Source organism: Corvus moneduloides, chromosome 17, assembly GCF_009650955.1.
Source record: "Corvus moneduloides isolate bCorMon1 chromosome 17, bCorMon1.pri, whole genome shotgun sequence".
NCBI classification, from domain to species: domain Eukaryota; kingdom Metazoa; phylum Chordata; class Aves; order Passeriformes; family Corvidae; genus Corvus; species Corvus moneduloides.
This window is the reverse complement of record NC_045492.1, coordinates 8,244,345-8,257,775: the sequence shown is the minus strand read 5'-3', so window position 1 is coordinate 8,257,775 and position 13,431 is coordinate 8,244,345. Positions and strand designations below refer to the sequence as shown.

General features: G+C 42.6%; 1 protein-coding gene across 4 annotated transcripts in view; it reads left to right on the top strand.

Annotated features, from left to right (window-relative positions):
• ZBTB46 (zinc finger and BTB domain containing 46) overlaps positions 1-13,431 on the top strand; it is a 53,310-nt gene that overhangs the window by 14,412 nt on the left and 25,467 nt on the right. For all 4 annotated transcript variants that reach the window (XM_032126642.1, XM_032126639.1, XM_032126640.1 and 1 more), the window contains one exon: positions 1,169-2,138. In XM_032126642.1, the coding sequence (XP_031982533.1) occupies positions 1,169-2,138 (970 nt within the window). The remainder of the gene's footprint in view (positions 1-1,168; positions 2,139-13,431) is intronic.

Below are 13,431 nucleotides of genomic sequence, written 5' to 3'. Positions count from 1 at the left end.
TCTTCACCTTGGTGCTCTTAATTAGTTGGACCATTAAACCACTGTTACATGGTAAATAAATCTTGATAGTAAGTTCCAAAAAAAAGTGGTATAACCTAGAGAAAATGGCAGAATTGAATGCAGAAAGATTTGTAAAGCTGTGGCATCAAAGGCAAATATGGAATTGCAAAGATAGTAACTGGAAAAAATTCAATCTGAAAATCCTGGCACTGCTGATTACTGTCAACATTTAGGATCTTGTTTTCTGTTTTGGAATTTAAGAGGAGGATAATCTGGAGCATAACTTACAGGATAACTTGCTGCTGGCACTAAATGGCCTTTTATTTTGGATAATACTGCCAAATTTTATGAAAAGTGATCAAAAGCCCTGTGAATTTTTCTCAGCTTTATGTTGGTCGTAAGAATCCTTTTTTTAGGTGATCATGAGAATTTCTCTACTCAATATCTGAGGGTTGCTGTGGGGTAAACTTGGAGATGTAAACCCAAGGAAATAACATGTTTATTGCAAAGTATTGCTTGTAAGTAGTAACCTTCAAATAACATTAATTTCATAGTTGTGCTCTATTGCCAGTTTACTTTGGGTGGGGACTTAAAACTTTGTGATCTGTGGTCTTGGATTTGCTTGTTGCTCTTCTGACTTTTAAACCATGTTTATAGCCCCTCCATGGCAGTATAAGAAGAGAAATTCCGGGTTCAATCCTCTTTGAGGATTTCTGCTCTTCTGTGTGCTACACACGATGCTTGTTCCCTCGAGGAAAACGTGTTACAGTGTGCCCCTCAGTAGTCTGTGGGCATCTGAACATGATTTCAAGTGTAGCATCTCTTTCAAAACCAAACTCCAACAAATTCACTGTAAAAACTGACAGCTGTTGTTCTCCGGTTACTTCAGATGGGTTTTCTTACAAGTCTGTAGTAACTTCAAGAAACGTTTCTCTGGGATGTTATGAGCCACTGGAGGATTGGCTTCAAATCTAGTCCTTTTTAACATAAATTATTTGAAGTCTGGGCAAAGTAAGGTGCATTTTGTAACGAATGTGGAGGATTGTAGGCAGTAGCTGTATTTGTGGCACTCTTCCCAGATGAACCTGTTGCTTCTTTTGGTACAACCTGGGGTTTGTCTCAGTCTTGTCCTGGATTTTGTAATCCTGTCATTTCCTTCCCCCTGCAGGACTTGTGGAAGAGGAAACATAAAGATCTCCAAATGAATAACCGAAAGGAAGATATGGAGATTGCTTCCCACTACCGTCACCTGCTGCGGGAGCTGAACGAGCAGAGGCAGCACGGGATCCTCTGCGACGTCTGCATCATCGTGGAGGGCAAGATCTTCAAGGCTCACAAAAACGTTCTCCTGGGGAGTAGCCGCTACTTCAAAACCCTCTACTGCCAGGTGCAGAAAACCTCTGACCAGGCCACAGTCACCCACCTGGACATCGTCACTGCCCAGGGCTTTAAGGCAATCATTGACTTCATGTATTCCGCACACCTGGCGCTGACCAGCAGGAACGTCATCGAGGTGATGTCGGCTGCCAGCTACCTGCAGATGACAGACATCGTGCAGGCCTGTCACAACTTCATCAAAGCAGCTCTGGACATAAGCATCAAGTCTGATGCCTCGGAGGACCTGGTCGATTATGAGCTGGGAGCCCCTTCCAGCAGCAGCACGGACGCTCTGATTTCGGCAGTCGTGGCTGGCAGGAGTATATCCCCCTGGTTAGCTCGGAGAACGAGCCCAGCAAACTCCTCCGGGGACTCAGCCATTGCCAGCTGCCACGAGGGAGGGAGTAGTTATGGGAAAGAGGATCAAGAACCAAAACCAGACAGCCACGAAGACATTTCATCCCAGTCTCTCTGGACTAGTGACATGGGCTATGGGTCTTTGCGTATCAAAGAGGAGCAGGTCTCACCGTCGCATTACGGAGGGGGTGAGCTGCATCCTGCCAAGGATAGTGCAATACAGAGTGGGTTCTCAGAGCAAGGAGTGGGGGATGGCTGGCAGCCCACCGGCCGCAGGAAGAACAGGAAAAACAAAGAAACTGTGAGACATATTACGCAGCAAGTGGAGGATGACAGCAGGGCAAATTCTCCTGTGCTGTCCCTTTTACCTGCCTCAGGATGGCCATACAGCAGTCGAGACCCAAGTAAGTCATTCTTCCAGTTTTTGGGGATGAAACTGAAAACGTTAATTAGATCTATTTATGGGATGATCTTATCAGCCTCTGAAATAGGAGCTTGCCAGAAATAGAAAAATGTAGAAACTTGTGTTGCCAGCAATTCAGAAGCACCAAGCACTGTGTGGTTCAGTCAGGAGCCTCGATGGAGGCTGGTTCTCCTGTGAAAGTGGTAGTTTTGTTTTGGCCTTGAACAGCCTAAATCACCCCAAAACCACCACTCTAATTGTTGGAATTAATGAGAGAAAAGGTTAAAGGAATTTATTTGAGCAGGTGTGTGCATTGATGTCAAGGTTGAAGAATTTTCCTTGCGCTGTATATTGATGATGTAATTACACCACACACACAGGTGTAATTTAGTCTTACCGATACCATCTTCAGAATTTCCTGATATTCAGGTGTCACTTTCTCTTGGGTAGGAAAACCACCACAGCTTGTCACTGCTTATGGCAGGATAAGTGTTTAGTAACTCTCGAGAACAACATGTTTTTCTGAGGCACTACTATGGCTTCAAGTGTATTTTGATGTGTGACTACTTGTGGTCTGAGACAAGTGGCTGCGTTTAAAGTGTGTAGCCAGCGAGAAAATTGTTTTCTTGACTTCCCATGAATCTTCAGTAGTTATTTTTTTGTCTCAAGATAACTGTCCCATTTGATTCATTAATCAGTGGCAATAAATAGATTCAGGAATGCTTCTGAACTAGGAGTTTTGGATTTTTTTTCTAAGGACTTTAAGGAAGTGTGTTAGTAAACTGTCTCAGGCTGACTTCAAGAACTTAGTCTATGCTGTGAGTTAGCCTGTGTTTCATTGCATACCAGAATCCAAGTCATCCAGGAGAAGGGTGTGTGAGATTATAGACTTTTATGTTGCCAAATTTGGATGAAAAAAACAATACAAAGAGTACTGAAAGTCTTAAAAGTCTTTATGGGCTGAAAAAGGAGGCTGAAGTTGCTCACATACTGGAGCTTAAATGTGGTTTTCATTGAACAGTAACTCTGCAAATGTCTTGAGATTTATTATGCTTTATGGTTATCTGCTGCAGCAAGCTTGCATGTAATTATTCTAATTAGCTGATGATACAATCTAAACAACGTCAGTTAGAAGAAAAATGCGAGATAATTTAAGATAACAGTGATTTATGAAGAATCTCATTTTTACGATGCATGTATTTTATCCTTGTTTTGAGTGAAGACTCAGCATGGATTTCCTGGTCTCTGTTCTCATGCAACTATTTTTCATTTTCCGTGGCATCCCATAAAAACAGCTTGATCACTTGTACTGTCTGAGGGGTGTGGGTCTGGACAGGTATCTGGAGTGAGCCAGACATGTTGGAGTGGCTGCAGAAACAGAGCTGCAGCTCTGAGCCTTTTGGAAAGCTGGGTATAGATTGAGTGTCTTTACTGAAAATAGTGCAGAATAGAAGAGATTGTATTACTGGAAGCTGAATGAAACTTAGATTATTTAATCCCTAATTGTTAAGGAATTAAATTGCAGTGCCTGTTTGCAGATGAGAGGAAGGTGGCTTGAGGGGTTGACTCAGCACAGTGCTGAGACAGCACGTCAGCAGGCACATCAAATTATTTGTTCCCAATCTTGTCTGAAATGCAGTTTCCAATAAAGGAGGTGGTTCCAGTGGTGGGAAAAGAGCAGCTGAGTGGTGGTGGCCGGGGGGAAGAGTTTCAATATTCCAGTAGTGCTGGTAAAAGAAAAAGAAAAAATTAATGGCACCACTTCTTGCTGTCCAAACTGAACAGGCTCAGAGGCTGCCTGTGCTGGCAGAGAGCAGCGTGTCCGTGAGGAAAAAGGGGGGGGGTGTGGAGACTGAGCTGCTCCTGGATTCCCCATATTTGCCATCTGGAGAGGTGAATGCAGGTGAAATTCTCCTTTCTGCCCTGCTGGCAAGGGAGGTTCCTCTGCATTGTGGGGTCTGAAATTGTGGGGCGAGTGCCTGTGGGCTTAACAGCCAGGATTGTCTCTGCAAGCCCTGCGTGTGTCTTAGGTCAAGTTGGTGTCCTTGGGGATTTTTTTGGTATGATTTCAAAGGATTTGAGATCCATACATGTTCAGTTTTAGTTAACCATGGACACCTTGTCCGTAGGCAGCCTCTCGTGTGGTAAACCTGTGGTTTGGGGGAAATCAGATGGGCACTCAGGTGAGGCTGCTGCTCTTTCACTGTGAAGTAAAAGCAACCCTGTTACCCCAAAAACATCCCTGTCTGTGGGGCCCTGCAAGCAGCAAGATCTTCTGGTCTTGCATGGGTCTTTCCCATATCCAGCAGATGGGAGATATTTTCCTGCAAACTTCTCCACCTCCTGAGCTACAGGGTTGTGCCTAGGTTGGGTTTTGATACCCCAGGTTTTTCCCTCTCCTGTTAGAACTCAGCAGTGCTGTCGGGGTGTTGCAGACTTGACTCATAAGTGTGAACAATAATTGATTTTTCTTGTGTGCAATTGGATAATGACACAGTGCAGACACTTGTAACAAGTATTTGGGTTGTGTTTAAATTTCAGCTTGAAGTTGTCTTTGATTTAGTCATGTCAGGTTTCATTTCTTAAAACAGGCTTCATAGTCTAGGGCTCTCTTTTACCTCATTTATTTAGAAGTGTCCCTGTCAGCAATGTTCACAGCTAAGATGGAAAGCTGCTCACTTACGGAGGAAATGGGTGTTGAATGTTCTTTCAGAAGTAACTGAGAGGAAAGAAAGTTACCTAGAACTCTTTGTTCTTTGGGGCTCGTTCACTTTTCTGATCTAATCAGTTATTCTAAGATGCTGCTTGCTAAGGCTGAAAGCTCTTGTTGGGATCACTGGGGTGCTGTTTACAAATGCCTCTATACTGCTGGGCTAACACGTGCCCTCTGGAAATGCAAAAGCTGATTTAGGAGAATACTTCTTCAAAGTTCAGTCTTCCTCCTGAAATTGTGCAAGATACTCTTTTGGTCGTGGTTGCAAGCAGCACTGCATTTCAGCAGCATTTTGGAAGGGGAATCTTGTAAGTAACTATTGTGTCACCCTTTGAATTCAGTGATTATTTGAGGCAGGATATTCACAGATGAAAAATATGCTTCCTACTCCTCTGTTATATAGGGTTACTTAATTCCTGTTATATTACAAAGAAGCACATTGCAATCACTGAAACTTTGCTTTTGGAACAACTCAGCTCGTTCATACTCAGCAGTGGTGCTGCTTTCAGTGGGAAAAACATTCTTACCAGTACAGGCAGGTGTATTAAAGTGTTCCAAATATTTAAGTAGACTATTTAAATACAAATCAATGACATCTCAAAAAAAGGCACAGGTTTTATTTAAATTGAAAGGGTAAGAAAATTCTTTGTGAACAGTTGATTTCCCATATGCTGGTGGGGTGCTGTTGAGAGTCTTTGAATTTGACAACATTGGAGATTAAAATAAAAAGGAATGTCTGGAGTAATCTTATTAATGGTAATCTAACATAATGGAAATAGCAAGAGATTGTTAATGCCTGCCATGAAGATTGTCTTTTTCATCCAAGAAGGAATAATCAAATACGATTTGCAAAAGAATACAAATGAAAAACTGAGGTGCTGGATTGAGACTGTGATTCAGCTCTCAGTTTCCCAGGGTGGTGTCAGTCAAGCACAAAGCTTGATGAGCACCATCTTTTCATGCTAGTTCCTATTTATTAATTTGGACTGTCTGTTTAGCATCAAACACATTAGGTTTTCTCTTTCTCATCCTGTTTGGGTTGTTCAGGATGTCAGTCTGTCATTCCTTGTAGGAAACATTCATATATATGTTTTCCTCACCAAGCCACATTAACTTGAAGCAGCAGTTCTCCAAAGTAAACTGAAGGATGGGCTTTTATAAATAATAACTTTCTTCATAACTGAGCCAAGAAGAATTTCCTCCATGGACTTGCCAAAAGAACAGGTCTGCCTTTTATTTTATCCCTTTTTCTTGAATTTCATAGGTTTTCTAAAGAAACATATTGCTGTTTGTTAGTTTTTGTGTCAAAGATGCTTATGAAATTCAGAAGCAGTCGTGTGCCTTGAACATCTTTATTTGCCTTAGGTTCCTGTTCCTTTAACCTTGCTGGATAAAATTTTTACAGGATTACACATCCTGAGTGCATGGACTACAGGATCAGGTGGTGTTTGAAAGGCTCTTGCCAAAGAGGATGGATATCTTCACTGTTAAGCCAGCAAAGTGTTGCTGGCTTTGCCTCTTCACATAATGGAAAACTCTGCCACTTGAAGGGTGTCTTTTGAAGGATTTATTGACGGCTTTATTAATGTGTTAGTTCAAGCCTGGTGGTTATGATTCAGGAATTTATTTCCAAGGAAATACTCCCACACATCTTCTGAGTGTTTGCACCCAAAAGCTGCAAGTGAATTTCTGTGTGCCAATTGACTGTGAAATGAAGCTAATTATTTTAAAAACAGAGCAGCCCTTTTTAAAGGTGCTGCAGTTGGGGAACTCTTTCCTTTCCTTTAATACATGTAGTGGAATTTCTGTGTTCTGTTAAGAAGAGCTTCAGAACTTGAGTAAGCCCAGAGTGGTGACCTCCATGGGAAGGACAGGCAGGACTTCACTGTATCCTTCTGACTTTGCAGAGTTCACAGTTCCTTTAACATTTTCCCCATCAAAATCTTTAATTATGCACAAGTTTCCTCCCTCCCGGTGAGGAGACATTCAAGTAGCTCGTTTTCCAGTGACACACATGTGATTGCAGTGACTGCTGCAGGGAGCTGCTGGCTCCCTGGGAAGCCTGAAGACAGCTGGTGTCATCAGCCTTTTCCCATCCCTTTTTCTGTCTTGGTTTCCAGAGAGCAAATTATGATTACAGGAGCTGTTGGGGAGCACAGATGCTGAACAGTTGGATCACATAGTGAGCTTACATTGCAAAAGGCTTCAGAGACAGGCAAGAAAGAGCTCTTTCCAGATGAGCTCAACTAATTTTCTGCAGGTGAGGTCTCTGGACCTGAGTGCAGGCAGGTGAATTTGTGGATTGCCTTATTACAGGACAATTTTATTCTTGAAAAAAAGTTGGTTTTTTCTCAGCAAGCTACTGGGCTTCCTATAACTCTGTCCCATTGTCAATGCATATCTTCAAATCTTCACTTGATTCATGTTTTCAAGTCATTATTAAATAAGTAATTCCCCTGAAAATTCTCCTGTTTCCATTGTGGTATTTGGCAAGCATATTAGTCCAACTAGAGGAATCCAGATTTTGCAAAATGAGAAAAGGAGGGAAATATGAGTGAGGTGTTGGTACTCAGAATTCAGGTGTTTAAGGAACTCCTAAAGATTTTTGCTCTGTTCTACAAGACAAAAATGAAGGTATTGAAGGAGGTGCTGAGAGAAGTTTTGGAAGCATGTAGTGTTGAAATAATCCAGCCAGAAAAATCACTGGGACAGAATACAGGAAGTTACTCTTCCTTTAAATGGACTTTGCTTTGAAGAAAGGGAGTCTCCAGTCCACCTGCTGTGGTCTGAGTCCTGGTTGCAGTGGGAAAACTTCAGGTGTTTAATGGTTTGTTACAGCCATGACTGAAAACTGGGCTGGCTAAAATTTCAGTTGTCAGATGAATGTCTGATGTCCTAAAAACCAACACAGGCTCAAATTTTAATACTTTACTGCTGTTAGTTTGTTACTTAAACCTCTTTTATACCTCACTTTGGAAAGATCACTTTTTAAGCAGGATAGATATTTTGGATCAAAACAGCTTATTGGAAAGGTGTTGGAGTATTTTTTGAGGGTAGGTAATAGTAAACTACAAATTGCCTGCCACTTGGAAAATTAAGTTCATTACTGCATTTTCCCACCTTCTTTTACAGCCATGACGATGCAGTTATGGTGCAAGGTATTAAAACCGTCTTTGCTACAATTGAGGGGGTTTTGCTGGGGAGATATTTTGACACCATAAGCCCTGGTGGCCAGTGATGCAGCCAGACGTGGAGGGGTTACAGCTCTGTGCTCTTATGCCACCCCCTGAATTCTTTCTTAGCCCGAAATCGGCTTAGCCTGCATTCCTCAGGCTTAGGAGCTGCCCAGGTTTCTGGACCCTCTCTGGAACTCTTGGTGTGCCTGAAGCACCAGTGCACAGCATGGAGGTGGCTGAGAGTTGCCTCGAAATGCAAAACTAAAGGGAAAAAAACCCACGCCGAACACCACTGATCTCTGTGTCCATATGGAGAATTTTGCAGAGGGTGCTCAGTGAATAATTCAGGTTCTCTGTATCACCACAGGTACAGGCTAATGGGGTTATCAGGATACAATCTTTGCAGGAGTAACTTTGGAGTTTGTTATTGAAGGGTTAGGTCAGGTTATTTTCAAGTTTGGAAACTAAAATCGTTGCTTTAAACCCAGACACACTTACTCCCTGGCTACACCCGGGCTTTAAAATGGTTCCACCCTAAACCAGCTTTAGCTCAAAGCTCAGTGTCTGTTTCCTTTCCCCACCCTGCATTCCATTTTCCCCAGGCTCCCAAGCCCTCCTCCTCCTCCTCCTTCTCCTCTTCCTCCTCCCCGTGGTAGCAGTTCTGATTCTGTTAATCTGCTTTAACTCCAGAGATCAGAGGCATTTCCCCTCTCCTGAGTGCCCTTCTCACTATTTTATTTGTTCCTTGTGCTTTTCTTTACAGAGATCTCAACTTTTCCAAAACTTTTTACCCCTTTTGATTCTTTACTTTGAAATTACAAGTGAGAAATCAAGAAGGTTTTAGTATTTTAACATAAATTCTAGTCCTACTTTGCAATCAGCCCTGTCCAGGACTTTAATTTCCCTACTTGCAGTGCTGCTGTTGCATTAAAACATAGTTAGGAATTAATTCTTCAGATGCAGTGCCTGGGAATCAAACCCAACCTTCTTTGTACTGGTTTTTGATTTATTTTTCATTCTATCGTTCTTTTTTTTTTTTCAAGGCACTTGTTTCCAAAGGAAAACGTTTTATTTCTGTCCCTTCATGTTTGTGTCTGCCTCTGTCCCAAGGAGCAGCAGGGAATAGTGTCACTCCTTTTACTGCCTGAATTAGGAGACTTGGAAAAAGAGGTTAATATTATAGTACTTTTAAAGTGATATAGTACTTTTAAAGTGATTTTAAAGTGACTATCACTTTACTGCACAATTCTCTGCATATTTTGGAGAAACAAGAGTGGCTTCAGGTATTTCTGCACTGCCCAGTCATTCTTGCTCCTGCAAAGATACTTCATTATCCCATTTTAGAAGAGTTTCAGAAACAATTAACTCACCCAGTTTAACCATTCTTCTCTTTTTTGGATTGGTTCTGTTTATCCTTTTTTAGGAAGATCAGCAGTTGGCCAGATTTGCTCTGTAGCGCAAGGAACGGTTGAGTTGAGGTCACTAACAGGAGGTGGGGGAGCAGCAACAAGCAGCAGGGTTTGGGCCAGGAGCTCCTTTTGCTGACCACAGAAAAGTGTCTGCAGAGCTTGATTCAATGGTAGAAAAACAAATATTATGGGAAAGAGATGAAAATTGATTATTTTTTTTCCAGGTGCCTGGAAGAGTGGAGGGAATTTTCCAGTTACTTGTACACTGATTACTGTTTTGAGGAGGATGGCAAAGATGGGGATACACTTGAGCTTTTGGAATACGCTGCAGGAATAGCAACGTAAAACCAGGTCATATTTGCGTAGAACAAGCCTGGTTTATTTTAGCAATAGTGTTCTAGAGCTGGTGAGGAGAATGTTTCTGTTGGTGAAACACAGATAATGAACATCCTATGGCTGTAGGCTGGGAAATTATATTGAAGCCTCAGTTGGCGTGGGCTCCTCCTGAGCCCTCCAGAAACAGAAGCAGCATTGGGAATCGGCACTTTCCTGCAGGATTGTGTTTTTTAGAACTCAAATCCTGACAGTGCCAGGTCACCCTGCTTTGAGTCGTGGTGGAAAAGCTGTAGTGGGACTCAAATCTGAAAGAAGAGGGGTGGGAAAGCACAGCCTCAAGGAGACCAAGTTTTTGATTCCATAAGGATTCACTTAATATATCTTACTGCCTTTAACATAAAGGCAGTTTTTAATGATCATATGTGTTGTGGTTAAATATCTATGTTTGCTTGATTGTTTCCTGCTCTAGGAAATTGGAGCTGATTCTGAATGCTGTGCACATTTATTGTATCCACATGTCTGCTGTTATGGTTGTAAAACAGTGCAAATCAAACCCAATATAACTCATGGCATCACTTCCCCATGTAAATATTGCAGTGGGTGAGAACGCTGGGGTTTGCTTAACAAACAGTGAGTTGTGAAACACTTTTGGAAGATTTCTGTTAGAAAGGAGGAGGGAACTGAAATACAAACTTCAAGGATATTTTTAGCAGCTGGTAAAACATTGTCATTCTTCTGCCAGCCTGTGTGCTCTTTTTTTTTTTTTTTAATTCCCAATCAAAAAGCACACTATGAAATGAAAGCTATTTTTTCTTTTTTTTCCCTGAGAGTTTAAAAATTAATTGTCTTTTGTACAGAAGGAGATCAAGCCAAACCTTCCTAAACCTACACAAGAAACATCATCCCTGGAATTCTAGATAAAATCTACTGTCAAGCAGATACTTGACCCAAATAGGTAGAAGAACCTTAGAAAATTAAATCTTTGATTTCACCTAAGTTTTTTTGGGTCACAATTTGGCAGTGTACCTGAAACAAAAGCTGAGTTTAAGTGGCTCCCACTTTCCTTTGGTATTTAATTGCACCCCCACGCTCTCCTGCAGTTGTTCCGGTGAAAATGTCCGTGCAACCATGTAGAGAACCAGAGAGAGGAACTGATCTGTATTTAAAAATAACTTTTTAAAATAAATCGGTTTATTTTTAACATATTAGTTCCTGTCTCAAGTTCAATCACAACTATATGTGTGGTCCTGGTACCACTGAGGGAGTAGCAGGGGGAGGGTGCAGGAATTTGGGGTGGGAGAAGTTGCTGATGCTGAGACCTCTTCCCTTTCTGCTTGTCATGTTGTAAACAACAAAAAAACCCCTAAATTTTCCATCACACTGAAAATTATCCAGCTGTGTGCAGGAGATCCAAAACATCTGCCCCAGAAAGTGTGATGCCTGCATCCATCACAGGCTGCTTCCAGGCCCGATGCTGTTGACTTTGTTCATTAACAAGTCGTGTGGTGGGATGTTGTGAACCCTCAAGTGAGTTGTTGGATGGCACCAGGCTGGGAGGGATGACTGGCTGGAAGGCAGCGGTGCCAGGCACAGCAGGAATTCCACCAAGACAAGTGTGAAGTCCTGCATGTGGGACAGGATAACCCTGTGCAGCAGTTTGGGTTGGCAGCCAAGGAGAGTGAAAGCAGCTTTGCAGAAAATGTCTTCTGGTGAGTAAGGAGCTGAAGAGGAGCCTGTGTGCCCTGGCAGCCAGGGAAGGCTGGCTGCCTGCCTTAGGAAGAGCATTTGGAGTACAGGATCCAGTTTGGGGATCTCCAGGCCAAGAAAGACTTTGACAAGCTTGAGCAAGCGCAGCTGAGGCCATCAAGATGATGTGTGTGAGGAGAGGCTGAGACAGCTTGGTTTAAAACCTTGAAGAAGAGAAGGGGGGTGGGTGGATTATCCAGGGCCAGACCCTTGTCAGATGTGCCTTGAGAAAGGATGAGAGGTAATGAACACGAATTACAGGAAGGGAGATTCTCATGGGGTGAAAGGAGGAGATTCCTCACAAAGTGGTCGAAAGGTGGAGGAAGCACCTGGGGAAGTTTTGCTCTGTCTTCCCTGCTGGTATTCACAACTGGGCTGTACAAGCCACTGGAATATAAATCTAAAAGTAGCTCTGAAGTTACTTTCAAGCTAATTTATTCTGCAATTCTTAGAGATGACTCCAGGTGACAGAGCAGTAACGCTGCCCTAGGTCAGGATGATTTCTCACTCCCCTGTCTGGTGACACCACTTCAGGTGTAATTCCAGCTGCTCCTCTTTCCAGACTGTACTTTCCCTGGTTCTTGCCTTGCTGACAGCAAGACTCCTGTACTCAAAAGTGTCTTTCCTTCTGTTCACCTTTCCACAGTAATTCTGCCAAAATGGGTCCTGCAGTGAGTGAACTACAGGAAAGGGTCAGGAGCTTTTTGTGGCAGGAGGTGACTTGAATTGCCATCGTCTTTGGAGGTTGTGGGACTTGCAGGGAGTTTACTCCAGGTGCTGATCAGTGAGACCTCCAGTTCAGAAAGGTATGCTGGAGGAATGGCTCATGAAACACCCCTGCATTCCAGGGGGGCTGAGGAGGGGTTGGGAGTGCTCCTCAGAGATTGCTGAAATTTGCCAGGTTGATGGAGAAACACACAGGAACTGTTTTAAAGCTCTGTAAATGGTAAGTGAGGTACTGTTGCCATCCTTTGAAGGACTCCAGTGCCTGTGGCTGGCTCCCCCCTCACTGCTGGAGGTCACCTCCGTCACACAACCCTGGCATCCCAGAGACTCGGAACACCGAGGGAGAAACATCCCTGCTTTGTGCTCCTGCCACACTAAACAGGGCTTTGAAGAGAGGATGAAAGATTTCTTGGATCCCCTCTTATCTCAAGACTGTAATGAAAAGGGCAATATTGAGAAAGAGCGACCTGGCAAAACATTGCCTTTAGTTCTTGGGGAAAAAGCTTGTTTCTTTGAGTTTTCCAGCAGCCGATGCAACCTTGTATGGCTTTTATTCACGCCTTTCTCTCTTCTCATGGGTTTAGTTCTCCAGCTACTGATTTCTAGATGTTCAACTGTCTACGTAAGAGAGCAGGAATAAAAGATGAAAAGGGGGAAAAATAATTTAAAAAAAAAATGAAAGAGAATAATAGCATTGGGAGTCTGGGAAACCCCACTGGGGGTTTACTGAGAAGGTTAAAACACAGTACAAACAAGAAATAAGTGGTGTGAGAGAAGCAGACGCTGAGGAAGTACTTTGGTAACAGCTGAGTTTAAGATGTAATGAGAAAAAATGATAGAAACAGGGAGAAGAAATACAAGAAAAAGAATTGGTTTGCTTATTAAAGTAATTAATTAAGGTAGTAAATGGAGTCTTTAAAATGGAGCTTTTCCTAGCTGTTTCTGGGATGGCATGTGTGTTTTGCTCAGTCATTGGACTACGTTTAATGCTTTTTACTGTCAGCTTCTTCCTAGATCTTTGAAAATAAATTATCACATTAACATTTGGATACTTCTAGTACATTGCATTACTTTGATTTGTGCCATAGCCCTTTCCAAGGGGCTGCCAGATGTCTGTAGTGCTTGATTTTCTTTGACAAGTGGAACTTGGTTTTCCCATTCCTGGGTTTGTGACAGGAGCTTGGTTTA